This window comes from Pan troglodytes, chromosome 9 (assembly GCF_028858775.2).
Source record: "Pan troglodytes isolate AG18354 chromosome 9, NHGRI_mPanTro3-v2.0_pri, whole genome shotgun sequence".
NCBI classification, from domain to species: domain Eukaryota; kingdom Metazoa; phylum Chordata; class Mammalia; order Primates; family Hominidae; genus Pan; species Pan troglodytes.
The window spans coordinates 51,703,603-51,731,512 of record NC_072407.2 but is presented as its reverse complement, the minus strand read 5'-3'; the positions used below and the strand labels follow the sequence as shown (position 1 = coordinate 51,731,512).

Here is a 27,910-nt window from a genome sequence, read left to right as displayed (position 1 = left end):
TTTAAATCAAAATACTGTATTTTCTAGCCAGGCATGGTGATCACGCCTGTAATCTCAACACTTTGGGGGGCTGAGGTGGGAGGATCACTTGAGGTTAGGAGTTTGAGACCAGTCTGACCAGCATGGCAAAACCCCAGCTCTACTAAAAATATAAAAATTAGCCGGGTGTGGTGACACACACCTGTAATCTCAGGACTTGGGAGGCTGAGGTGGGAGGATCACTTGAACCCAGGAGGCGGAGGTTGCAATGAGCCAAGGTTGGGCCACTGTACTCCAAGCCTGGGTGACAAAGTGAGATTCTGTTTCAAAAAAAAAAAAAGAGTAATACACCTGGCATCGTGGCTCACGCCTGTAATCCCAGCACTTTGGATTGCTGAGGCAGGCAGATCACTTGAGCTCAGGAGCTCGAGACCAGCCTGGGCAACACGGCAAAACTCTGTCTCTACAGAAACATACAAAAATTAGCTGGGCGTGGTGGCAGGTGCCTGTGGTCCCAGCTACTGGGGAGGCTGAGGCAGGAGGATTGTGTGAACCTGGGAGGCGGAAGTTGCAGTGAGCTGAGATTGTGCCACTGCATTCCAGCCTGGGCAACAGAGTGAGACCCTGTCTCAAAAAAAAAAAAAAAAGTAATACATTGATTTTTACAGTTTGATGCATAATGCTTACTAAGGCTCTTTGCATAGGAGCAGTGGAAAACAGTTCTAGCTAGCTTACACAAAAAAATAATTTTTTGCAGAGACACAGGTTTCTTCTAAAATCCAAGGGGAGGAATCCAGTTGAACTTCTCCCTCAAACCAAACATTGATCCACCCCTCTATTCTCTACAACCCCCCCTGCTTATCCCCAACCTCCACCGCTACCCTTACACCCCCACCCTCACAGTCCTACCACCTCCCATCCAAGCTGTCATCATTCAGCCTCCTAATTGGTCTCCTGGCTCCTCTTGTTCTGTGCTGCCCCGCCCCCTCCAATCAATTTTCCACATAGCAGAGTTTTTTATATGCAAATCTGATTAGGTCCCTTTTTTACTTAAAACCTTTGAATGACACAAGATCTGAAAACCGTAAAATACAATATTGTTTTGTTTTGTTTTGAGACAGAGTCTCGCTCTTGTCGCCCAGGCTGGAGTACAGTAGCACTATCTCAGCTCACTGCAACCTCTGCCTCCCGGGTTCAAGCTATTCTCCTGCCGCAGCCTCCTGAGTATCTGGGATTACAGGCGCCCGCCACCACTCCTGGATAATTTTTGTACTTTTAGTAGAGACGGTGTCTCGCCATGTTAGCCAGGCTGGTCTCAAACTCCCAACCTCAGGTGATCGGCCCACCTCAGCCTCCCAAAGTGCTGGGATTACAGGTGCGAGCCAACACACCCAGCCAATATTGATAATTTTTTTTTTTTTTTTTTTGAGACAGAGTCTTGCTCTGTCAAAAGGCTGGAGTGCAGTGGCTCCATCTCGGCTCACTACAACCTCCGCCTCCTGGCTTCAAGTGATTCTCCTGCCTCAGCCTCCCGAGTAGCTGGGACTACAGGCACGCGCCACCATGCCCAGCTAATTTTTGTATTTTTAGTAGAGACGGGGTTTCACCATGTTGACCAGGATGGTCTTGATCTCTTGACCTCACGACCCGCCTGCCTTGGCCTCCCAAAGTGCTGGGATTACAGGCATGAGCCACTGTGCCCAGCTGATAATTTTTAAAGGAAAAATTTAAACTTCTCTTTGGAAAAAATACCATTGATAAAGTAAAGGACAAACTAAAAAAAAAAAATTTGCAACAAATATGCCAAAGGGTTCATTTCCTTTACATATAACGGCTCTTTCAAATCAGTAAGTGTTAATAAAAGATGATTGGGCTGGGCACAGTGGCTCATGCCTGTAATCCCAGCACTTTAGGAGGCCAAGGTAGGCGGATCACCTGAGGTCAGGAGTTCGAAGCCAGCCTGGCCAATATGGTGAAACCCCGTCTCTACTAAAAATAGAAAAATTATCCCAACGTGATGGTGCCCACCTGTAATCCCAGCTACTCAGGAGGCTGAGGCAGGAGAGTCGCTTGAACTTGGGAGGCAGAGGTTGCAGTGAGAGGAAATTGCACCACTGCACTCCAGCCTGGGTGACAGAGCGAGACTCCATCTCAAAAAAAAAAAAAAAAAAAGATGACTAAATCTGAACATGGTGGCAAATGGCTGTAGTCTCAGCCACTTGGGAGCCTGAGGCAGGAGGATCATTTGAGCCCCAGAATTGCCCAGGATTTTGAGTCCAGCCTGGGCAACATAGAGAGACCCTTTCTCTAAATAAACACAAACAAAAAAGATGACCAAATAGAAAAATGAGTAAAAGACATGAACAAGTAGTTCATGGAAAAACATAGTCAATAAGCATATGAAAAGATTCTCCACTACTAACTGAAAATGCAAATCAAAATAGCAAGTTACCATTTTTTTAAATTATGAGATTTGGGCAAAATTTTAAAGAAACTTATACGTAGTGTAGGTTAGGGTATGGAGGAACACACTTTCCTATACTGCTGTTGCCAATGTGAGTAAGTAGACTTTTAGGAAGGCAATTTGGCAATAGCTGGTGATATTGTTTGCCTGCGTCCCCACCCAAATCTCATCTTAAATTCCCACGTGTTGTGGGAGGGACCCGGTGGGAGGTAATTGAATCATGGGGGCAAGTTTTTTCCATGCTGTCCTTGTGATAGTGAATAAGTCTCACGAGATCAGATAGTTCTATAAGGGGGAGTTTCCCTGCACAAGCTCTCTCTTGGCCTGGTGCCATTTATTTAAGACATGACTTGCTCCTCCTTGCTTTCTGCCATGATTGTGAGGCCTCCCCAGCCACGTGGAAGTGTAAGTCCATTAAACCTCTTTCTTTTGTAAATTGCCCAGTCTCAGGTATGTCTTTTTCAGCAGTGTGAAAATGGACTAACACAGCTGGGAAAATTAAAACAGTAATTTACCCTTGATGTAGTATTTCCCTTTTCAGGTATGTATCTTATATGTTTGCTTACACCAGCCCAAAAGTTTCCTATATTCTGTGTGCTAAAGCTCCTGGCAGGGAGTAGAAAGGCATGATCTCTGCTCACTGCAACCTCCACCTGCCGGGTTAAAGCAATTCTCCTGCCTCAGCCTCCCTAGTAGCTAGGATTACAGGCACGTGCCACCATGCCCGGCTAATTTTTTTTTTTTTTTTTTTTTTTTTTTTTAGTAGAGACAGGGTTTCACCATATTGGCCAGGCTGGTCTCGAACTCCTGACCTCAAGTGATCCGCCTGCCTTGGCCTCCCAAAGTGCTGGGATTACAGGCCCGGCTAATTCTTTTTTTTTTTTTTTTTTTTTTTTGAATAGTAGAGACAGGGTTTCACCATGTTGGCCAGGCTGGTCTCGAACTCCTGACCTCAAATGATCCGCCTGCCTTGGCCTCCCAAAGTGCTGGGATTACAGGTGTGAGCCACCACACCCAGCAACCCTGTCTTAAAAAAACAAAAGAGAAAGCCTTTTCATATGAGCACCACAAACGAAACAAAAAACACATTCTTTTGAGGCTGGACTCAAATTCCTGGGCTCAAGTGACCACAACCCAACCCCTACCCTGCAGCCTCTGGACTAGGTGGGACTATAGGCACACGCCACCTCTCCTGCCTTTACCCCATTCTTTATAAGGGCACCTGTCATATTCCACAATTATTTATTTTTATTTGTTTTTATTTTTATTTATTTTTTTTTGAGACGGAGTCTTGCTCTGTGCCCCAGGCTGGAGTGCAGTGGCGCAATCTAGGCTCACTGCAAGCTCCGCCTCCCGGGTTCACGGCGTTCTCCTGCCTCAGCCTCTCGAGTAGCTGGAACTACAGGCGCCCGCCACCACGCCGGGCTAATCTTTTGTATTTTTAGTAGAGACAGGATTTCACCATGTTAGCCAGGATGGTCTCGATCTCCTGACCTCGTGATCCGCCCACCTCAGCCTCCCAAAGTGCTGGGATTACAGGCATGAACCACCGCGCCCAGCCGGCCAGGCTGGTCTTGAACTCCCAACCTCAGGTAATCTGCCCGCCTTGGCCTCCCAAAGTGCTAGGATTACATGTGTGAGCTACCGTGCCCAAACTGCTTTATATTTCTTTAGTTATGAGTGACATTGTGCAGCTTTACTATCTTTTCAAATGTTTATTTCCTTTTATTTCCCCCATTAAAGTATGGGAGAAAGATTTAGATAGAAATGCAGGGGTCCAGAGTGAGCATAGGAAATGAGAAGGGATGGGGATAGCAGACAGAAGAAAAGAAGACAACGATCCCTGACACAAAGGGTGCCTCCTCCTCCTCTTTCTAGGGCCTATCAGTTTATCTTCAGCTGTGCACAGACAGATAGAAGCCATCAACAGAGGTATTTCATGTCCTTCCAGATCAGAAAATTCAAGCTCCTTTTTTGGACTATGTCTTCATCACCTGCTGTTCCCACCAGACCTAAGAATTACCAGACAGGAATGGGATTCATGCCTGATGAGCACTGAAGGACCCTCAGCCTTTAGTTCCCCCTTTTCATCTCCATTTTTTTCTTTTTTCCTCATTCCCTTTCTTCTTTTTCTTTTTCTTTTTTTTTTTTTTTTTTTGACACAGACTTTCACTCTTGCCTGGGCTGGATGCAGTGGCGCGGCCTCAGCTCACTGCAACCTCCACCTCCCAGATTCAAGGATTCTCCTGCCTCAGCCTTCCGAGTAGCTGGGATTACAGGCATGTGCCACCACACCCAGCTAATTTTTATGTTTTTAGTGCAGACAGGATTTCACCACGTTGGCCAGGCTGGTCTCGAACTCCTGAACTCAGATGATCCGCCCGCCTCAGCCTCCCAAAGTTCTGGGATTACAGGCTTGAGCCACCACGCCTGGCCCCTCCTTTCTTTTTTATCTTCCTGAAAGCCTTTCTTTTCTTCCCTTTTTTTCTCATTCTTTCTTTCCCAAGAGCTCTTCCTCTCTTCTGCCCCATCTCATGCCTTCTCTCCCCTTCCTCTTTCCATCTTCGTTTTATGTCTGTCTTTCCTTTGTATGGTTATATTATGGCCCTGAAATTTTATTTATAGATTATTTCACTATAGTTGATAAAAAAGAAGAAAAAAAGAATAAAGTTTTATGTAATTTTTTCTAAAATGCTAATGGATATATTGAAATTTCCTCTCTTGCCACTAGCTAAACAAAAATAATAAAACATATTAAGTAACTTCTTATTCATTGTAACCCACTGTTGAAATGTCTTGGACCATTAAATTTAATTTTTAAAAGGTTTTTAATTTACCCTAAAGCTTTATATTTAAACATTTCATAGACTGTGCAGAATTTTAATGTTTTATAATTTTGAACCTGTTATTCTGGACTAAATCTTCTTGAAGGAGAAACATGTCAGAGAATCACATATCTGTGCTAATATTTTAATGTAATGCTTAAAATAGTTTCATTGTTATAGATGAGCAGTAAAGTTCCCAAGGAGGAAAAGGAAGATGTTCACTTACTCTCTTTCCCTTTGGCAGATTCACATATGCTGAGTTTACCACATCTTAGGAGCAGACAGCTTCTTTATGATGAGTTGGATGAAGTAAACCCACGTCTTCGAGAACCCCAAGAGCTCTTTTCCATTTTGTCTACCAAGAGGCCACTGCAGGCTCCAAGATGGCCAATTGAATGTGAGGTCATCAAGGAAAACATTCATCATATTGGTAATATGACTTACTCACAGTGGTCTTGCTATTCTGCCTGACTTTTTTTTTTTTTTTTTTTTTGAGACGAAGTCTCACTCTGTTGCCCAGGCTGGAGTGCAATGGCGCAATCTCAGCTCACTGCAACCTCTGTCTCCCAGGTTCAAGGGATTCTCCTCCCTCAGCCTCCTACTGAGTAGCTGGGATTACAGGCGCACACCACCACGCCCAGCTAATTTTGCATTTTTAAGTAGAGACGGGGTTTCATCATGTGGGCAAGGCTAGTCTCGAACTCCTGACCTCGTGATCTGCCCACCTCGGCCTCCCAAAGTGCTGGGATTACAGGCATAAGCCACCAAGCCCGGCCTTCTGCCTGACTTTATTACAAGATCTGAGAATGTTAAGTCCTACGTGCTTAAGTATAAGGCAGGACAGAGTCAACATTTATTTATTTATTTATTTACTGAGACAGAGTCTCACTCTGTCACTCAGGCTGGAGTGCAGTGGCGCGATCTCGACTCATGGCAACCCCCACCTCCCAGGTTCAAGTGATTCTCCTGCCTAAGCCCCCCAAGTAGCTGGGATTACAGATGCCTGGCCACCACGCCTGGCTAGTTTTTTTTTTGTTTTTTGTTTTTTGTTTTTTTTGAGACTGACTTTCGCTCTTGTTGCCCAGGCTGGAGTGCAATGGCATGAGCTCGGCTCACTGCAACCTCCGCCTCGCAGGTTCAAATGATTCTCCTGCCTCAGCCCCCTGAGTAGCTGGGATTACAGGCATGTGCCACCACACCCGGCTAATTTTGTATTTTTAGTAGAAACGGGGTTTCTCCATGTTGGTCAGTCTGGTCTCGAACTCCCCAACCTCAGGTGATCCACCCGCCTCGGCCTCCCAAAGTGCTGGGATTACAGATGTAAGCCACCACACCCGGCTAGTTTTTTATTTTTATTAGAGTCAGCGTTCCTCCATGTTGGCCAGGCTGGTCTCAAACTCCTGATGCTAAGTGATCCACCTGCCCTGGCCTCCCAAAGTGCTGGGATTACAGGCATAAGCCAGTGCACTCAGCCTAGAGTCAACATTTATTAACTCACCCTGGAAAAAATTAAACTGTGAGAAACTGATATAAACTCACCAAAATCAAGTTACACTAATGTGTAAACTAGAATGCTTCTGAGTTTTTCAGAATGGGAGGATACCTTCCTAGAAGCCAAAATATATAAATACTGAAATCTGTTTTCTAGATTAACCTGTTTCAGTGGTTTTTTTCTTTTCTTTTTCATTTTTTGGAGAGAGGGCATAGCATCTTATCTAAAAATACAGGGGTGCTACCCTGTCTCAGTATTAATGTGTTTGGTTGTGTGGTATTTTTACCAGTCTTGGTATAATTGAAGACTACATATACCACGACATAGTTTTTACAGTTTTTAATTAAATATAAAATTAATTTAATTTTATATTTTGAGTTTATTGGAGTTTTCTTGTCGAAATGGTGGAGACTTTTTTATGACATTATGGGTCATACCTGTGAGCTCTTGGAGCAAGTACAATCTTCTGCATCCATTTTACGGATTAAGCATTTATGGAATTGGGTTGCATTAGAAAGTGGGGACTTCTCTAACTACCAGAACAAGTCTAGCAAACATCACGTATGTCTCTGCTTTATACTACTGAATAAACAACTGGATGTTCCTTTTTTTTTTCTGAGACGGAGTCTTGCTCTATCACCCAGGCTAGAGTGCAATGGCTCCATCTCGGCTCACTGCAACCTCCGCCTCCCGGGTTCAAGTGATTCTCCTGCCTCAGCCTCTGGAGTAGCTGGGATTACAGGCACCCACCACCGCACCCAGCTAATTTTTGTATTTTTAGTACAGATGGGGTTTCACCATCTTGGTCAGGCTGGTCTCGAACTCCTGACCTCATGATCCACCCGCCTCGGCCTCCCAAAGTGCTGGGATTACAGCCGTGAGCCACCACACCCAGCTGGATGTTCCTTATTTTCTGTCTCCCTGCTTTATAATATTCGTTCATATGTGTTGCTATATGCTAAGTACAGTGCTTGGTGCTAGAGATAGTAGTGATGAGCAAAGTGGAGAGTTCATGGACCCAGAGTTCATGAACTAGTGGGGAAGTTAAACATTTTAACAGACAATTGCATAGTGCTTGGTCCCTCTGAGCATACCTAACCCAGCTTAGAGATCGGCATAAGTTTTCAAAAGGAGTTGACAACTAAGCTGAGATCTAAAGGATGAGTTCGAAATGATCCAATTAAGAGGGTCAAAGAAAAGTATTTCAGTTGGAAGAAACAGAAAAAGAGCATGGCATGCTTGGGCAACCATAGAACATTGAGCATTAAAAACAAGAGAAGAGTCTGAAAATATAGGGAAAAAATAAAAGTAGAGTTTATTTGACTTTATATTTTATTTTTGAGACAGGGTCTTGTTCTGTCACTCAGGCTGGAGTGCAGTGGTGCAATCATAGCTCACTGCAGCCTTGAACTCCTGGGCACAAGCCATCCTCCCCCCTCAGCCTCCTGAGTAGCTAGGACTATAGGCGTGCACCACCATGCCTGGCTAATTTTTTTTCTTTTCTTTTTTTTTTTTTTTTTGAGAACAGAGCCTCGCTCTGTCGCCCAGGCTGGAGTGCAGTGGCATGATCTTCGCTCACTGCAACCTCCGCCTCCCAGGTTCAAGTGCTTCTCTGCCACAGCCTCCCAAGTAGCTGGGATTACAGGCACGTGCCACCACACTCTGCTCATTTTTTATATTTTTGGTAGAGACGGGGTTTCACCGTGTAGGCCAGGCTGGTCTCGAACTCATGACCTCAAGTGATCTGCCTGCCTCGGCCTCCCAAAGTGCTGGGATTACAGGTGTAAGCCACCATGCCCGGCCACCTGGCTCATTTTTAAATAGTTTTTTTGTAGAGACACATGGTCTCACTATGTTGCCCAGGCTACTCCCAAACTCCTGGCCTCAAATGATCCTCCTGGCCTCCTAAAGTGCTGAGATTACAGGTGTGAGCCACCACCCCCAGCAAGGACACTGGAATTTAACAACCAAGTTAATGCTGTGGTAATTCACTAAACTACAAGATCTTTTTTTTTTTTTTTTTTTTTGAGACGGAGTCTTGCTCTGTCGCCCAGTCTGGAGTGCAATGGCACAATCTCGGCTCACTGCAACCTCCGCCTCCCAGGTTCAAGCAATCTCCCTCCTCAGCCTCCTAAGTAGTTGGGATTACAGGTGTGCACCACCACGCCTGGCTAATTTTTTATTTTTTTTAGTAGAGACGGGGTTTCACCATGTTGGTCAGGCTGGTCTCGAACTCCTGACTTCATGATCCGCCCGCTTCGGCCTCCCAAAGTGCTGGGATTACAGGCGTGAGCCACTCACTGCGCCCAGCCAACTACATGATCTTTTATAAAGCAATTTTTAAAAAAATGTTTCAAAGAAACTTATTAACAAACACCTTATTGTTTAAACTAAATTGTATTAATAAGCACCTTATTGGTTGGTTGGTTGTTTTTTTTTTTTTTGAGACAGAGTCTCACTCTGTCGCCCAGGCTGGAGTGCGGTGGCACCGCGTCAGCTCACTGCAACCTCTGTCTCCTGGGTTCAAGCAATTCTGCCTCAGCCTCCTGAGTAGCTGGGATTACAGGTGCCCACTGTAACTCGGCTAATTTTTGTATTTTTTCATAGAGACGGGGTTTCACCGTGTTGGCCAGGCTGGTCTCGATCTCCTGACCTCATGATTCACTCTCCTTGGCCTCCCAAAGTGCTGGGATTACAGGCATGCAAGCACCTTATTGCTTAAACTAAATTGTCAAAGCCTCATCACTTCCTATAATCTTCGAGAAAATAAATTCATGTAATATTTGACTGAGGTGTATCTTTATATGCTCTTGGAATTCATCAGTGGCTACTCTTCTAAAAATGATATTGAAAAGTTCAAGTTCCATAAAGGAAATGTTTGTTTGTTTGTTTGTTTGTTTTTAATTTATTTTGAGACAGAGTCTTGCTCTGTTCGCCCAGGCTGGCACGCAGTGGCGTGATCTCGGTTCACTGCAACCTCCGCCTCCCAGGTTAGAGCGATTCTCCTACCTCAGCCTCCCGAGTAGCTGGGACTACAGGCACATGCCACCATACCCGGCTAATTTTTGTATTTTTAGTAGAGGCAGAGTTTCACTATGTTGGCCAGGCTGGTCTCGAACTCCCAACCTCAGGTAATCTACCCACCTTGTCCTCCCAAAGTGCTGGGATTACAGGCATAAGCCGCTGCACCCAGCCAAAGAAATCTTTTTAAATTCAGTATTAATGAAAAAGCCTTCGCTAGGCACAGTGGCTCACACCTGTAATCCCAGCACTTTGGGAGGCAGAGGAGGGCGGATCACCTGAGGTCGAGAGTTTGAGACCAGCCTGACCAACATGGAGAAACCCTGTCTCTACTAAGGCTAGAGCCTGAGCAATAGAGCAAGACTCCATCTCAAAAAAAAAGAAAGAAAAGAAAAAGGCTTGCTTCCTCTGAAACAATTGATAGACCTAGTCCTCTATGGTAATAAAAAAAATTATGTTAACGACCGTATTTTGCTCACTTTAAGGAAAGTCAGGGCCAAATTTTGAAGAGCTGTTGCAGCAGCTATATTGACCTTTCTGACTTATTCTTAGGTCTTCTATGGATAGTTTATATTTCATTTTATATGCTCTTTGTTAAAAGTGTCCTCGTAAGTCTTTATAGAAAGAAACAAGACATAATTATTTTATAAACAAGCAGGAAATTTAGGGTGGGAATTTGGTTTGATTCAACCAAACTAGCCATTTGAAAAATTATTATTATTATTTTATATTAGTTCTGATAGTGCCGTTTACATTATTTCTTATTTTGTACTTTTTAAAATGTCTTCTTTCAGAGTGGGCTCCACCTCAACCAGAATATTTCTATCAGCCTAAAGGAAATGAAAAGGTACCAGAGATTGTAGGAGAGAAAAAAGGAACAGTTGTCTATCAGTTAGATTCAGGTATTGTCATTACACTGAACAATGAATGGTTAATCATGACAAAGTTATAATAAACATATGTTCCATAATAAAAGTGATTTTAAAAATCCATAGTTTAGTGGTAAACTCTTTTCCAGGCCAACATGAGTGGGAGCCTGGAGGAGGAGTCATAACCAGTCTGCTGCAAAATTTCGATAATTTTCTAAAATAAAAGTACATTATTTTTAATAGTTCTAAGTCCATTTTACAGCTTCTCTCTTGTTATTCTCCTTCCTGAAAATCAGATGTTGGATCATCTTTGGGGAGATTTCTTTTCTCCACCTGTTATACGTACTTTAGTGAGTACTTTGTTCTATGTGCATATGACTGTCATTTAGTAATGCAGTTTCCTGTGTTGAGTTTTAAGCTTCTAGGGATTGAATATATATCTTTTATAGAAATATGCAGAACACCATACCTAACAACAACAAAATACTCATTCTTTTTTTTTTTTTTTTTTTTGCCATTCCTACTGAAGTCATACACATTCTTTTTAAGGGTACCTGTTAGATTCCCCAGGATAAACCATATGTTAGGCCGTAATGGAAGTTTTTATACATGTAAAAGGATTAAAATAATACAAAGTACATTCTCTGACCATAATAAAATTAAGTTAGAAATCAACAACAGAATGAAATATGAGATATCCATAAATATGTGGAAATTGAATAACGTCTTTCTAAATAAACTGTGGGTTAAAGAAATCACAAGTAGACTTCAAAAATATTTTGAATGTAGTGAAAATAAAACCACAACATATCAAAAGTTATAGGATGCAAAACAAAATGAACCAGTGCCAGGGATATTTATGGGTATTTATGGCTTTAAGTGCCTGAATTTCAAAACAAAAAAGGCTTCTTATCAATTACCTAAGCTTCTACCTTAGTAAACTGGAAAAATAAGAGCCAACTAAACCCAAAGCAAGCAGCAGGAAAGTAGTAATAAAAATAAGAATGTGGCTGGGTGCTGTGGCTCACGCCTATAATCCCAGCACTTTGGGAGGCCGAGGCAGGCAGACCACCTGAGGTTGGGAGTTCCAGACCAGCCTGACCAACATGGAGAAACCCCATCTCTACTGAAAATACAAAATTAGCCATGTGGTAGTGCCTGCCTGCAATCCCAGCTACTTGGGAGGCTAAGGCAGGAGAGTCTCTTGAACCTGGGAAGCAGAGGTTGTGGTGAGCCAAGATCGTGCCATGCACTCCAGCCTGGGCAACAAGAGTGAAACTCCGTCTCAAAAAAAAAAAAAAAAAAAAAAAAAAAAAAAAATTATGTAGACTGGGCTTGGTGGCTCATACCTGTAATGCCAGCACTTTGGGAGGCCAAGATGGGCAGATCACCTGAGGTCGGCAGTTCGAGACCAGCCTGCCCAACATGGTGAAACTCTGTCTCTACTAAAACACAGTAAATTAGCCAGTCATGGTGGCAGGCGCCTGTAAAACCAGCTACTCAGGAGGCTGAGGCAGGAGAATCGTTTAAACCTTGGGAGGTGGAGGTTGCTGTGAGCCAAGATGGCGCCACTGCACTCCAGCCTCGGCAACAAGGGCGAAACTCCGTCTCATTAAAAAAAAATAAAAAATAAAATAAAAAAAGGCCGGGCACGATGACTCACGTCTGTAATCCCGGCACTTTGGGAGTCTGAGGCGGGCGGACGACGAGGTCAGGAAATTGAGACCATCCTGGCTAACACGGAAAAACTCCGTGTCTACTAAAAATACAAAAAAAATAGCTGGGCGTGGTGGCACACGCCTGTAGTCCCAGCTACTCGGGAGGCTGAGGCAGGAGAATGGCGTGAACCCGGGAGGCGCAGCTTGCAGTGAGCCAAGATTGCGCCACTTCACTCTAGCCTGGGCGACAGAGCAAGACTCCGTCTCAAAAAAAAAAAAAAAGTAGGCTTGGCGAGGTGGCTCACGCCTGTAATCCCAGCACTTTGGGAGGCCAAGGTGGGCGGATCATAAGGTCAGGAGATCGAGACCATCGTGGCTAACATGGTGAAACCCCATCTCTACTAAAAATACAAAAAATTAGCCGGGCATGATGGCACGCGCCTGTAGTTACAGCTATTCAGGAGGCTGAGGCAGGAGAATCCCTTGAACCTTGGGAGGTGGAGGTTGCAGTGAGCCAAGATTGTGCCACTGCACTCCAGCCTGGGCGACAGACCGAGACTCCATCTCAAAAAATCATCATCATCATCATTAAGAGGCTGGATGTGGCGCCTCATACCTGTAATCCTAGCACTTTGGGAGGCTGAGGTGGGTGGATCACTTGAGATCAGGAGTTTGAGACCAGCTTGACCAACATGGTGAAACCCTGTTTCTACTAAAAATACAAAAATTAGTTGGGTGTGGTGGCATGCCCCTGTAATCCCAGCTACTTGGGGGGCTGAGGCAGGGGAATTGCATGAACCCAGGAGGCAGAGGTTGCAGTGAGCCAAGATTGTGCCACTATACTCAGCCTGGGTGACAGAGCGAGACTCTATCTCAAAAATCAATCAATAAATAAAAAATAAAAAAGGAAAGCATTGAATAGAAGACAGAAAACTGATGGAGAAAAACAACCCAAAAGTTGGTTGTTTGGAACATCAACAAAATTGAAACACATTTGCTAACCCAAGAAAGGAAAAGAGGCACACATTATCAAAATCAGAAATGAAAAAGGTAACATAAGGACCAAACCTGTACAAATCAAAAAAATTACAAGGTAATACTATTAACAACTTTATGACAACAAATTAGACAATTTAGATCAACAGGACGAATTGCTAGAAAGTTACAAAAACTGACTCAAGGAAGAAATAAAAGGTTTAAATACATTATAACAAAGAAATAATAATTAGAAATCTTTCCACAAAGAAAACCCAGGCCCACCTGGGGCCTGGTAGTTCAGGCCTCTAATCCCAGCACTTTAGGAGGCCAAGGCAGGTGGATCAGCTGAGGTCTTGAGTTTGAGACCAGCCTGGCCTACGTGAAACCCTGTCTCTCTACTAAAAACACAAAGAAAGTAACCTGGTATGGTGGTGCACACCTGTAGTCCCAGCTACTTGGGAGGCTGAGGCAGGAGAATTGCTTGAACCAGGGAGGTGGAGGTTGCAGTGAGGCAAGATCACACCACTGCACTCCAGCCTGGGCAACACAGCAAGACTCTGTCTCAAAAAACAACAAACAAACAAACAAACAAACAAAACCCAGGCTCAAATGACCTACTTCACAAGGTTTGTTTGAAATCTCTTTTTTTTTTTTTTTTTTTTTGAGACAGAGTCTCACTTACTCTGTCACCCAGGCTGGAGTGCATGGCACTGCAACCTCCACTTTCTAGGTTCAAGCGATTTGTTCCTCCGCCTCCAGGGTAGCTGGGATTACAGGTGTGCACCACCATGCCCAGCTATTTTTTTTTTTTTTTTTTTTTTTTGTATTTTTAGTACAGACGGAGTTTCACCATATTGGCCAGGCTGGTCTCAAACTTCTGGCCTCAAGTGATCCACCTGCCTCTGCCTCCCACAGTGCTGAGATTACAGGCGTGACCCACCACACCTGGCTGGTTTGTTTGAATTCTGTTAAGCATTTAAAGATGAAATAATACCAATATTTCACCAACTCTGAAAACAGAAGAGGAAAAAATGTTTCCCAACTATTTTTTTAAATTTTTAGACAGGATCTTCCTCTGTCGCCCAGGCTGGAGTGCAGTGGGATGAACATGGCTCATTGTATCCTCCACCTTATAGGCTCAAGTGAATTGTCCAACCTTAGCCTCCTGAGTAGCTGGGGCTACAGGCATGTACCACCCTGCCCAGCTAATTTTTTGTATTATTAGTGGAGACAGGGTTTCACCATTGCCCAGGCTGGTCTCAAACTCCTGTGCTCAAGCAATCTACCCACTTCAACCTCCCAAAGTGCTAGGATTATAGGTCCCATTCCCCTCAACTGTTTTTTTTTTTTTTTTTTTTTTTTTGAGACAGAGTTTCACTTTCGTCGCCCAGGCTGGAGTGCAGTGGTGTGATTTCAGCTCACTGCAATCTCTGCCTCCCAGGTTCAAGCGATTCTCCTGCCTCAGCCTCCCAAGTAGCTAGAATTATAGTTGCCTACCATCACACCTGGCTAATTTTTGCATTTTTAGTAGAGACAGGGTTTCACTATTTCAGCCAGGCTGGTCTCTAACTCCTGACCTCAGGTGATCCACCCACCTCAGCCTCCCAAAGTGCTGGGATTACAGGCGTGAGCCACCATGCCCAGCCTTTGTTGTGGCGTTTTTGTTTTTGTTTTGTTTGTTTGTTTGTTTTTTGAGATGGAGTCTCCGTCTGTTGCCCAGTCTGGAGTGCAGTGGCGCAATCTCGGCTCACTGCAACCTCTGCCTCCCGGGTTCAAGCAATTCTCCTGCCTCAGCCTCCTGAGTAGGTGGAATTACAGGCACCCGCCATCACACCTGGCTAATTTTTTATCTTTTTGGTAGACACTGGGTTTCACCATGTTGGCCAGGCTGGTCTTGAACTCCTGACCTCAAGTGATCCACCCGCCTCAGCCTCCCAAAGTGCTGGGATTACAGGCATGAGCCACCACGCCTGGCCTGTTGTGCCATTTTTGTTTGCCCACTTACTATTCCCCATTCCCCTGCCTAGCAGAGGTCATGAGGATAGCAGCCCGCCATCCTGATGTGGAATGCTGGTGTTGGAAGTGGAAGAGGGGAGGAGGACAATGTAGACCTTATTCTCAAACTGGTCGTGACTCTTTTTTACCTTTCTCACAATTCCTTGAGGAGCCAGAGGAAAGACTGACTTTTGTTACTGCCTCCCTCAGGCTAAAGCAGTTTTTCCAGGTGCCATCTGCATCTATCAAATTTTAAAGTGTATTTAAAGACATACACTGCTCATAGCTACCTGGGGCAAGGGATAGCAAATAGGCAAGGAGCAGATAGGCCCAAAAGCCTGGGAAAGAAACTGAGGAGAAAGATTCTTGGGGAAATGAGCACTTGGAAGGGCCTCCACATATACTGGAGAACGCAGTATACATGGCTAGGGCTGGAACCACATTCAGAAAAAACCTGAGAGGATCCTAGGCTTGCATCTCTGGTTGGTGGTTGGGCTCTGTGCAACTAAAGAGGAAGGCTAACATCGAGTTTTTGGCAGCCTGACTTAGTGTTGAGGAGTGCCTCACCTCAAAGCCAGTCTGCCCAGACTAGGAAAGTTTTGTGCTTTTTTTTTTTTTGGCTTGGGAGTGAGTGAATGAATGAATGAATGAATGATAGGATCTCACTTTGTCACCCAAGCTGGAGTGCAGTGGAAAAATCACAAATCACTGCAGCCTCGACCTCTCAGCTGAAGCAATCCTGCCACCTCAGCATCCCGAGTAGCTGGGACTACAGGTGCACACCACCACCCAGCTAACTTTTGTATTTTTTGTACAGAGTATATCACACGACATTTTGCCATGTTGCCCAGGCTGGTCTCAAACTTCTGAGCCCAAGCAATCCTCTCACTTCAGCCTCCCAAAGTGCTGGGATTACAGGCATGAGCCACTACACCTAGCCAAGCCCTGGTTATTGAAGAAATCTCTGTCCGTTCACTGGCTGACCACTGATATAATGGAATGGAGAAGACACCTGGTGACCTACACATGACAAGAATAACATATTCAGTGGGGAAAGACTGAAAACTTTCCCTCTAGAATCTGGAAACTTCAAAGGGCTTTTATGCAGAATGAAAAGATGATCCTCAAATTTATATGGAATTGTAAAGGGCCCTGAATAGCCAATACAAAAAAAGAAGTACAAAATTCGAAGATTCACATTTCTTGATTTCAAAACACTACGAACATACAGTAATCAAAACAGTATAATCCTAACACAGGGTAGGCATATAGGTCACTAAAACAGAACTGAGAGTCCAAAAATAAACTCATATTTTTGGTCAATTCATTTTTGACAAGGGTGCCAAGACTGTTCAGTGGAGAAAGAATGGCCTCTATAACAAATGGTGTTGGGATAACTGTATAGCCACACTCAAAAGAATGAAGTTGAATCCCTACTTCATACCATATTTAAAAATTAACCCAAAATGGATCAGTGGCCTAAAGATAAGTACTGAAACTATAAAAATCTTAAAACAAATGAGCCGGGCAGGGTGGTGCACGCCTGTAGTCCAGGCTACTCAGCAGGCTGAGGCAGGAGGTTCACTTGAACTCAGATGTTTGAGGCTGCCATGAGATATGATTGTGCAACTGCTCCAGCCTGGGTGACAGAGCAAGACCCTGTCAAAAAAAGGAAGGAAGGAAGGGAGGGAGGGAGGCAGGGAGGGAAGAAAGAAAGAAACAGGTGTCTGCAGGATGCAATGGCTCATGTCTGTAAACTCAGCACTTTGGGAGGCTGAAGAAGGAGGATCGCTTGAGCCCTGGAGTTCAAGAATAGCCTGGGTGACATAGTGGGACCTCATCTCTACAAAAAAATTAAACAATTAGTTGGGTGTGGTGGTGCACTCCTGTGGTCCCAGCTACTCAGGAAGTTGAGGTGGGAGGATCACTTGAGCACAAAAGGTAGAGGCTGCAGTGAACTGTGATTCACGCCGCTGCATTCCAGCCTGGGTGATAGAGTGAGACCCTGTCTCAAACAAAGAAAACATAGGGATAAATCAAAACATAGGGATAAATCTTCATGACCTTGGATGTGGCAGTGGATTCTAGATATGACACCAAAAGCATAATTCATTAAAAAAAAAAAAATTGATGTTGGATGGCCAGGCGTGGTGGCTCACACCTGTAATCCCAGCACTTTGGGAGGCCGAGACGGGCAGATCACAAGGTCAGGAGATTGAGACCATCCTGGCTAACACAGTGAAACTCTGTCTCTACTAAATATACAAAAAAATTAGCCAGGCGTGGTGGTAGGCGCCTGTAGTCCCAGCTACTCGGGAGGCTGAGGCAGGAGAATGGCATGAACCTGGGAGGCGGAGCTTGCAGTGAGCCAAGATCATGTCACTGCACTCCAGCCTGGGTGACAGAGTGAGACTCTGTCTCAAAAAAAAAAAAAAAAAAGATTAAAAGTCTCTGCAAAGATAGTTGAAAATTAGAAATTTCATTGTTGGTCTAGAATAGTGTTGACCACTTAGAGGGGCCACTTAAGTATTTGCTGAATGAGTGGATTCTGAGTAAAACCTAGCCTAAATATATCTTTTCTCTGCAGTGCCTACAGAAGGTTCCTATTTTACCAGTTCCAGAGTGGGAGGCAAACGAGGAATTATCAAGGAACTTGCTGTCACGTTGCAAGGACCAGAAGATAATACTCTACTGTTTGAATCAAGGTTTGAGAGTGGGAATCTGCAAAAAGCTGTCAGAGTGTGAGTAACAATTTCTCAAAGGGATGATAATTGGAGTGACTAGAAGGTGTCTTCAGTAATGATATTAGGAATCAGAAGTACTTGCAAAAAAGAAAGAGGTGATGGGGAATAGTTATGGGTATGAAGAAAAATGGAGTAATTATTACTCATTTTTTTCCCCAAAATAAAATGTTTTCTAAATTGTTTACTTTGCTTATAGAAGAAATTAGAGCTCACCTAAAATTTGTATTAGTAAAAATATGTAACATAAAAAGTCCTATAGTCATACTTCCTAGATGCAGCAAATATTAAGTTTGGTGTATATGCCTTAATATTTTTCTGTGTGTGTATATGTAATATGCACAAATTATATATATATATATATATATTTTTTTTTTTTTTTTTTTTTTTTTTCTTGAGTTGGAGTCTCTCTCTGTCGCCCAGGCTGGAGTGCAGTGACATGATCTTGGCTCACTGCAAGCTCCGCCTCCCAGGTTCATGCCATTCTCCTGCCTCAGCCTCCCGAGTAGCTGGGACTACAGGCGCCTGCCACCGTGCCTGGCTAATTTTTTTGTATTTTTAGTAGAGACGGGATTTCACCATGTTAGCCAGGATGGTCTCGATCTCCTGACTTCGCGATCTGCCCGTCTCGGCCTCCCAAAGTGCAGGGATTACAGGCATGAGCCACCGTGCCCGGCCATTTATATATTTTTAAAATAAAAATTGATTAATGGTGTATGTACATATTGTTTTGCAAATTGGCAAATTTTTTTTCCACTTCATAAATTTCAGGTGTTTTTCTCTGGGAGTACCATAGATATACTTCCTTATTGTTTTTGTTTGTTTGTTTGTTTGTTTTTTCCTCAAGATGGAGTCTTGCTCTGTTGCTCAGGCTGGAGAGCAATGGCACGATCTCGGCTCACTGCAACCTACACCTCGTGGGTTCAAGTGATTCTCTTGCTTCAGCCTCCTGAGTAGCTGGGATTACAGGCACCCACCACCACACCTGGCTAATTTTTTTTTTTTTTTTTTTTGTATATTTAGTAGAGATGGGGTTTCACCATGTTGGCCAGGCTGGTCTTGAACTCCTGACCTCAGGTAATCAGCCCGCCTCAGCCTCCCAAAGTGCTGGGATTACAGAGAATAAATGATTAAGGTAGCAGATTTTTCTGTTATAATAAGACCTGTTTTTACCAGGAGAAAACAACATTTTCCCAATTTGTTTTTTAAGGCAGGGTGTAAGCTTACAGAGTTGTTCTATTTTCTCCATTACAGAGACACCTATGAGTATGAACTCACCTTGCGAACTGACCTCTACACTAACAAACACACTCAGTGGTTTTATTTTCGTGTTCAGAACACCAGAAGAGATGCCACCTATCGCTTCACCATTGTCAACTTGCTAAAACCCAAGAGTCTTTATACTGTAGGGATGAAGCCACTCTTGTACTCCCAATTGGATGCCAACACCCGCAATATTGGCTGGAGGAGAGAAGGAAATGAAATCAAGTACTACAAGAACAACACGGATGATGGGCAGCAGCCCTTCTACTGTCTCACGTGGACCATTCAGTTTCCATATGACCAGGACACTTGCTTCTTTGCACACTTCTACCCATATACATACACTGATTTGCAATGCTACCTCCTGTCAGTGGCAAACAACCCTATCCAGTCTCAGTTCTGCAAGCTCCAAACTTTATGCAGGAGCCTAGCAGGAAATACCGTTTACTTGCTCACCATCACCAACCCATCCCAGACCCCTCAAGAGGCAGCTGCAAAGAAAGCTGTGGTCTTGAGTGCCAGAGTTCACCCTGGAGAAAGTAATGGCTCCTGGGTTATGAAAGGCTTTTTGGACTTCATCCTTAGCAACTCCCCAGATGCCCAGCTCCTCAGAGATATTTTTGTCTTCAAGGTGCTTCCCATGTTAAATCCAGATGGTGTGATTGTGGGGAATTATCGGTGTTCCTTGGCCGGAAGGGATTTGAACAGGCATTATAAAACCATTCTGAAGGAGTCTTTCCCTTGTATTTGGTACACCAGGAACATGATCAAAAGGTGAGACTTTTTATCTGTTGATATTTCTGTGACTGCTATGAGTCCTAGCACCAGATATCCCTACCTGATGGGGTATGAGGTCTCTTCTGTTGTTAAAGGAATTGAGTATGACTTTGGAGACAGAGCCCTTACCAGTCTCTTTGTAGTCAAGTGACTTTGTTAATTTTCAGACTTTTAAATCATGTCTTGTCTTTGGGTTGAAACTGGACATGCAACATTTCAGCAAGAGTCATTTCACTTGTAAGTGAAATAATTGAATGGAAAAGGTCAGAGTTCAGGGGAGTTCACAGGTCTTCATGATGAGACTTGTATCATAATAATAGTAGCTAACAATTAGTAAATGTGTATGCATGAAGTGGCAAGCTGTATGGTAGGTGCATTACACACATGACTCATTTAATCTTCACATTAACATTATGAGGTAGGCACAGTCAATATCGCAAGTTGTATGATACAGAAATTGAGAACCTAGGCCAGGCGTGGTGGCTCACGGCTGTAATCCCAGCACTTTGGGAGGCTGAAGTGGGCGGATTACCTGGGGTCAGGAGTTCAAGACCAACCTGGCCAACATGGCGAAACCCAGTCTCTGCTAAAGATACAAAAATTAGCCAGGCGTGCTGGTGGGTGCCTGTAATCCCAGCTACTGAAGAGGCTGAGGCAGGAGAATCGCTTGAACCAAGGAGGTAGAGGTTGCAGTGAGCCAAGAGCGTGCTACTGCACTCCAGCCTGGGTGGCAGAGTGAGACTCCATCTCAAAAAAAAAAAAAAATTGAGAAGTGGGTAGGTTAAGTAACTTGCCTAAGGTCATAAAGCTATTAAGTGACAAAGTAGATATTTAAATACAGGCTCTCTCTCTGGTTCCAGAGTCTAAATTCCTTTTACGATCTTATATTGCCTATCACAAAGAAAGAATCATAACATCAGTCAGCAGTTTTCAAGCCTGTATAAAAGCATTGAAGGCTATAATGTAATAGCACCCACCTTAAAGGAATTTTCATGCCATTGGAAATGAAAATACAGCATATAAGAATATGTGGGCTGGGCTCAGTGGCTGACACCTGTAATCCCAGCACTTTGGGAGGCTGAGGCAGGCAGATCACCTGAGGTCAGGAGTTTGAGACCAGCCTGGCCAACATGGTGAAACCTCATCTCTACTAAAAATAGAAAAATTAGCCGGGCATGATGGTGGGTGCCTGTAATCCCAGCTACTCAGGAGGCCGAGTCAGGAGAATCACTTGAACCTGGGAGGCAGAGGTTGCAATGAGCTGAGATGGCACCATGGCAGGCATAGCTAAAGAGCATATGTTTCAGAATCAGACAGGCCTGAGTTTGAGACCTGTTTTTACTGCTGGCTGGTTCTGTGACCTTGGCTAAGTGATTTAATGTGTCTGAGCTTCAGCTTTCTCATCTGTAGAGTGGAAAAATAATACCTGCCTTGGGTGGTTACTGTGAGGATTGAGATAATCACATGATCTACTTACTATAGTACCCAGCATATTATAAATGTGTAGCATTGTTGTTATTATACTCATCATGGGGAAAGTGAACATATTTGGAAAGCTGGAATAGGTGTCCTGGGTGATCATGAGACAAAGAAGAGCTGAGCCTTGTAGGAACCGGCCCTCGAAAGTCAGGAATCAAGGCTTTCTTTGGTTCTTTTTCTTTCCTGCAACTGCCCACTCTCTGCCTCCCTCTCTTTCTTCACAGGTCTGCACCATGGTGAGCTTTTTCTCAATAGGCTTTTTTGTACTTCCTTGTCAACTTACGCAAGGCTACCCACCACCCCTTTCCAAATCAGAACTTTTCCATTTCTGGTCAGGCACAGTGACTCATGCCTGTAATCCCAGCACTTTGAGAGGCCGAGGCAGGAGGATCACTTGAGCCCAGGAGTTGGAGACCAGCCTGAGCAACATAGTGAGACCCCGTGTATTAGGTTGTATTAGCATTGCTATAAAGAAATATCTGGCCAGGCGTGGTGGCTCATGTCTGTAATCCCAGCACTTTGGGAGGCTGAAGCAGGCAGATCACTTGAGGTCAGGAGTTTGAGACCTGCCTAGCCAACATGGTGAAACCCCGTCTCTACTAAAAATACAAAAATTACCCTGGCATGGTGGTGCATGCCTGTAATCCCAGCTACTCAGGAGGCTGAAGCACTAGAATTGCTTGAACCTGGGAGGCAGAGGTTGCAGTGAGCCGAGATCACGCCACTGCACTCCAGCCTAGGTGACAGAGTGAGACTCTGTCTCAACAAAAAAAAAAAAAAAAAAAAAAAAAGAAAGAAAAGAAAAAAGAAAGAAAGAAATACCTTAGACTGGGTAATTTATAAAGAAAAGAGGTTTAATTGGCTCATAGTTCTGCAGCTTTACAAGAAGCATGGTGCTAGCATCTGCTCAACTTCTGGGGAGCCCTCAGGAAGCGTACAATCGTGGCAGAAGGCAAAGAGGGAGCAGGCACATCATATGGCGAAAGCAGGAGTAGGAGAGAGAGAATAAGTGTAGGGGAGGTGCCACACATTTTTTTTTTTTGAGACGGAGTTCATTTTTTTTTTTCAATTTCACATACATTTATTGAATATTTACTGTGTGCCAGGCACTGTGCTAGCAGCCAAACTAAATATTCTTTAGTTTCAATGAATAATTGATAACGGGAATGTTTTTTCCATTATTTCTAGTATAAGTGGGGTTTTTTTTCATTTTTAGTAGAGAGCTATATTTTTATAGGACAAAACATATAATACTGTCCCCTCTGTTGATATTAAGTCAAATATTTTATCTGTTCAGTCAAAGCCCAGTTCTGGTGTTAATGGGCCTGGATTTAATTAATTAAAGGATTAACTTACTGTATCATTACCTGTGTGCACCAGGCACCCTTCTGAATTGCAGACAGCATGTAGGAAGATCTAACTAAACTTTATTTTTTTTTATTTTTTTTATTATTATTATACTTTAAGTTTTAGGGTACATGTGCACAATGTGCAGCTTAGTTACATATGTATACATGTGCCATGCTGGTGTGCTGCACCCATTAAGTCGTCATTTAGCATTAGGTATATCTCCTAATGCTATCCCTCCCCCCTCCCCCCACCTTTTTTTTTTTTTTTTTTTGAGATAGAGTTTCACTCTTGATGCCCAGGCTAGAATGCAATGGCGCAATCTCAGTTTACTGCAACCTCCACCTCCTGTGTTCAAGTGATTCTCCTGCCTCAGCCTGCCAAGTAGCTGGCATTACAGGTATGCACCACAACACCTAGCTAATTTTGTATTTTTAGTAGAGATGGGGTTTCACCAGGTTGGTCAGGCTGGTCTCGAACTCCTAACCACAGGTGATCCACCCGCCTCGGCCTACCAAAGTGCTAGGATTATAGGCATGAGCCACCGTGCCCGGCCGGTGTCACACATTTTTAAACAACCAGATCGTGTGCAAAGTCAGAGTGAGAGCTCATGTATCACCAGGGGATGGCCCAAGCCACTCATTAGGGATCCACCCCCACTATCCAAATACCTCTCGCTAGACCCCACCTCCAACACTAGGGATTATATCTCAACTTGAGATGTGGGCAGAGACAAATACCCAAACTCTATCACCCCGCCTCTACAAAAAAAAAAAAAAAACAGAAACAAAAATAGCTGGGTGTATTGGTGTGTGCCTGTAGTCCCAACTACTTAGGAGGCTGAGGTGGGCGGATGACTTGAGCCCAGGAGGTCAAGGCTACAGTGAGCCATGGTCAGGCCACTACACTCCAGCCTGAGCAACAGGGCAAGACCCTGTCTCAAAAAAGAAAAAAAGAAATTTTCCATTTCAAGTCCCTCTGACTGGCAAGGCAAGCTGATGACATGTTTTCTGCAGTGGCTGAGAATGGAGATAGGGTCCATTGAAGGCCAATGGAGTTGAGATTTTCTTAGGAGGGAAAGTATTAACATCTGTATTTAAGGAAGAGATACCAAATGATCCTTAATTATTTGTATGCATTTGGGTGTCCACTGAGTCCTTTGTTTGCCCCCTCAATAGACTTCTTGAAGAAAGAGAGGTTCTGTTGTATTGTGATTTCCATGGCCACAGTCGTAAGAATAATATCTTCCTGTATGGCTGTAATAACAACAATCGCAAATACTGGCTTCATGAACGAGTCTTTCCTTTAATGTTATGCAAAAATGCACCAGATAAGGTAAGCACATAATGTAATTTTCTCTCCATTGAGTTAGGGACATGGGAACTCACTGCTTCCTATATGTAGTGTTTTATTTGGCATTTTGTATCTCTTTTTATTATCTTTGGTAAATCCGAGCAACCTAGACTTCAAGAATTTAGAAAAGCATGGTTTTAAGAATTGCTGTGGGGCCAGGCACAGTGGCTCACACCTGTAATCCCAGCACTTTGGGGGGCCAAGGCAAGCAGATTACCTGAGGTCAGGAGTTCGAGACCAGCCTGACCAACACGGAGAAACCCCATCTCTATTAAAAATACAAAAAGTAGCCAGGCATGGTGGCACATGCCTGTAATGCCAGTTACTTGGGAGGCTGAGGCAGGAGAATCGCTTAAACTTGGGAAGCAGAGGTTGCAGTGAGCAGAGATCGTGCCATTGCACTCCAGCCTGGGCAACAAGAGCGGAACTCCATCTCAAAAAAAAAAAGAATTGCTGTGTCCTGCCAGCTACAGTGGCTCATGCCTGTAATCCTAGCACTTTGGGAGGCCGAGGTGGGCATATTGTTTGAGCCCAGGAGTTCGAGACCAGCCTGGGCAACATAGGGAGACCCCTGCCACTACTAAACAATAGAATAAAAAAGAATTGCTGTGTCCATCAACCAATCAACAGATAAATAAAATGTGGTATCCTTTTTTTTTTTTTTTTGAGACGGAGTCTCGCTCTGTCGAGGCTGGAGTGTAGTGGTGCAATCTTGGCTCACTGCAACCTCTGCCTCCCAGATTCAAGCAATTCTCCTGCCTCAGTTTCCTGAGTAGTTGAGAGTACAGGCATGCACAACCATGCCTGGCTAAATTTTTTTGTACTTTTAGTGGAGACGGGGTTTCACCACGTTGGCTAGGCTGTTCTCAAACTCCTGACCTCAAGTGATCCGCCTGGCCCGGCCTCCCAAAGTGCTGAGATTACAGGCCTGAGCTACTGCTGTTCTCAAACTCCTGACCTCAAGTGATCCGCCTGCCCCAGCCTCCCAAAGTGCTGGGATTACAGGCGTGAGCTACTGCGCCCCTCCATAAGTTGAAATTCTTGCATATACAGTTATCTATCACCTATCCTGTGGTGGTTGACCCTGGAAGAAGAGATTGAAGGACAAGCAAAATGCTAATGTCATGAGTCTTCATAGGAAAGGTTATATACTAGAAGATCACAAATAATTGTAAGATATTAAAGAGCTTAATGAAAACAATATAAAAGTTTTTAATAATTGACTAATTTTGTGACAGGCATATACAGGTAATCTTCATTGGTGTAGAAGCTGGTTTTTCACATCATAAATAGATCCACAAAATGTAGCTTTCAGAAGAAGAAAGTAGATTGGATTTTTATTTATTTATTTATTTTACTTATTTTTTTTTTCTTCTTCTTCTTTTTTTTTTTGAGACAGAGTCTTGTTCTGTCGCCCAGGATGGAGTGCAGTGGCGTGATCTCGGCTCACTGCAACCTCCATCTCCCAGATTCAAGCAATTCTCTGCCTCAGCCTCCCGAGGGTCTGGGGTTACAGGCACCCGCCACCACACCCGGCTAATTTTTGTATTTTTAATAGAGACAGGGTTTCACCATCTTGGCAAGGCTGGTCTTGAACTCCTGACCACCCGCCTCAGCTTCCCAAAGTGCTGGGATTATAGGTGTGAGCCACCACACCCGTCCTTTTATTTATTTTTTCAAGACGTAGTCTTGCTCTGTCACCCAGATTGGAGTGCAGTAACAGGATCTCCACTCACTGCAACCTCCGCCTCCCGGGTTCAAGCAATTCTCCTGCCTCAGCCTCCCGAGTAGCTGAGATTACAGGCAGGCGCCACCATGCCTGGCTACTTTTGTATTTTTAGTAGAGATGGGGTTTAGTAGAGATGGGATATTTTTAGTAGAGATGTAGGCCAGGCTGGTCTCAAACTCCTTACCTTGTGATCTGCCCGCCTTGGTCTCCCAAAGTGTTGGGATTACAAGCATGAGCCACCATGCCACGCACGGCCTAGACTGGAATTTTTTTAAGTTTTTTTTTTTTTTTTTTAATAGAGACAGGGTCTCACTATGTTGCCCAGGCTGGTCTTGAACTCCTGGGTTCAAGCAACTCTCCCGCCTCACCACCTCAGCCTCCCAAAGTGCTGGGATTACAGGTGTGAGCCACTGCACTGGCTTTAGAAAAGTATTTTAATTTTTTTTTTTTTTTTTGAGACGGAGTCTCACTCTGTCTCCCAGGCTGGAGTGCAGTGGTGTGTCTCAGCTCACTGTAACCTCCACCTCCTGAGTTGAAGTGATTCTCCTACCTCAGCCTCCTGGGTAGCTGGGATTATAGGCACAAGCTACCACACTTGGCTAAATTTTTTTGTATTTTTAGTAGAGACAGGGTTTCACCATGTTGACCAGGATGGTCTCAATCTCCTGACCTCATGATCCACCCACCTCGGCCTCCCAAAGTGCTAGGATTCCAGGGGTTAGCCACTGTGCCTGACTGATATTACAGATTTTTCCCATAAAGATATATGATAAAAATATTTTGTATTGTTACTCTTATTTGTTTAAAAAAAGAAAAGGAGGAAGCTTTCCTTCCTTCCTCTCTCTCTCTTTTGTTTTTTGAGTCTCGCTCTGTCGCCCAAGCCGGAGTCAGTGGCACGATCTCAGCTCACTGCAACCTCCTCCTCCCAGGTTCAAGCAATTCTCCTGCCTCAGCCTCCTGAGTAGCTGGGATTACAGGTGCATGTTGCCATGCCCGGCTAATTTTTTTGTATTTTTAGTAGAGTCGGGGTTTCACCATCTTGGCCAGGCTGGTCTCAAATTCCTGACCTCAGGTGATTGGGCCGTCTCGGCCTCCCAAAGTGCTGGGATTACAGGCATGAGCCACCATGCCCGGCCTCTCTTTCTCTTTCTCTTCTCTTCTCTTTTTTCTTTTCTTTTTTTCTCTTCTCTTCTTCTTTTTCTTTCTTTCTTTTCCTTTCCTTTCCTTCTTTTCTTTCCTTCTTTTCCTTATCTTCTTTTCTTTCTTTCAGGAAATCACACCCAGAACCCATATCTAAAACAAACTAATTGAAGCAGGGAACTCTGTCTCCTCTGCTCCTTCCCTCCATAAAGCAGAAATGCCCTGAGGCTCCTCAATAGAGCCCCTGGATTCCACAGAGCACAATTTAAAAATCGCTGGACAATGAGATACTTTCCAACTGCAAAATCTTTTTAGCACGATTGGGTGGATAGAGAGAGGTGCCAAGTGTATATTACAAACTCCAAGTGACACACAAGGGCTGAGGGGTCATAAAAGATAAGGGAGGATATTGAACTCCAAGTGATAAGATTAGTGTAAGGGAGAGGGTTCCAGGCAGAGATTATGGGGGTAAGGAATACACATCATAGACAGAAGATAAACACAACTAGATTTAGGGGTTCAAGTTGGGGAGTGGCAGAAAATAAGTCTTAGAAAGGTTGGCTAGTGCCTTGAATGCCAAACGGATGTTCTAGGAAACCAATTCCTGCAAAATTCTCCTTAGGGGAGTGGGGTGGGGACAACAGGAAGGAAGAGTTCATGGGCAAAAATGTTTGGAAAACATATTGCAAATATACTCTCTTCCCTTTGGAAGATTACAGTCCTCATATTAAACACTCTAAGAGGGCTTGCAGAGACAGCCTGTTTAGTTTTGTTAACCCTTCATCTGCCTGACTAACATG

General features: G+C 44.0%; 1 protein-coding gene across 16 annotated transcripts in view; it reads left to right on the top strand.

Moving 5' to 3' along the window:
* AGBL2 (AGBL carboxypeptidase 2) overlaps positions 1–27,910 on the top strand; it is a 55,684-nt gene that overhangs the window by 5,213 nt on the left and 22,561 nt on the right. For 5 of the 16 annotated variants that reach the window (XM_016920862.4, XM_009460370.5, XM_063782944.1 and 2 more), the window contains 6 exons: positions 4,322–4,375; positions 5,513–5,698; positions 10,576–10,683; positions 17,869–18,022; positions 19,277–20,059; positions 24,067–24,223. In XM_016920862.4, the coding sequence (XP_016776351.3) occupies positions 4,322–4,375; positions 5,513–5,698; positions 10,576–10,683; positions 17,869–18,022; positions 19,277–20,059; positions 24,067–24,223 (1,442 nt within the window). Of the gene's footprint in view, positions 1–3,888; positions 4,036–4,321; positions 4,376–5,512; positions 5,699–10,575; positions 10,684–17,868; positions 18,023–19,276; positions 20,060–24,066; positions 24,224–27,910 lie in introns of those variants that run through there. The other 11 variants (XM_063782949.1, XM_063782947.1, XM_054661375.2 and 8 more) reach the window with 6 other exon arrangements.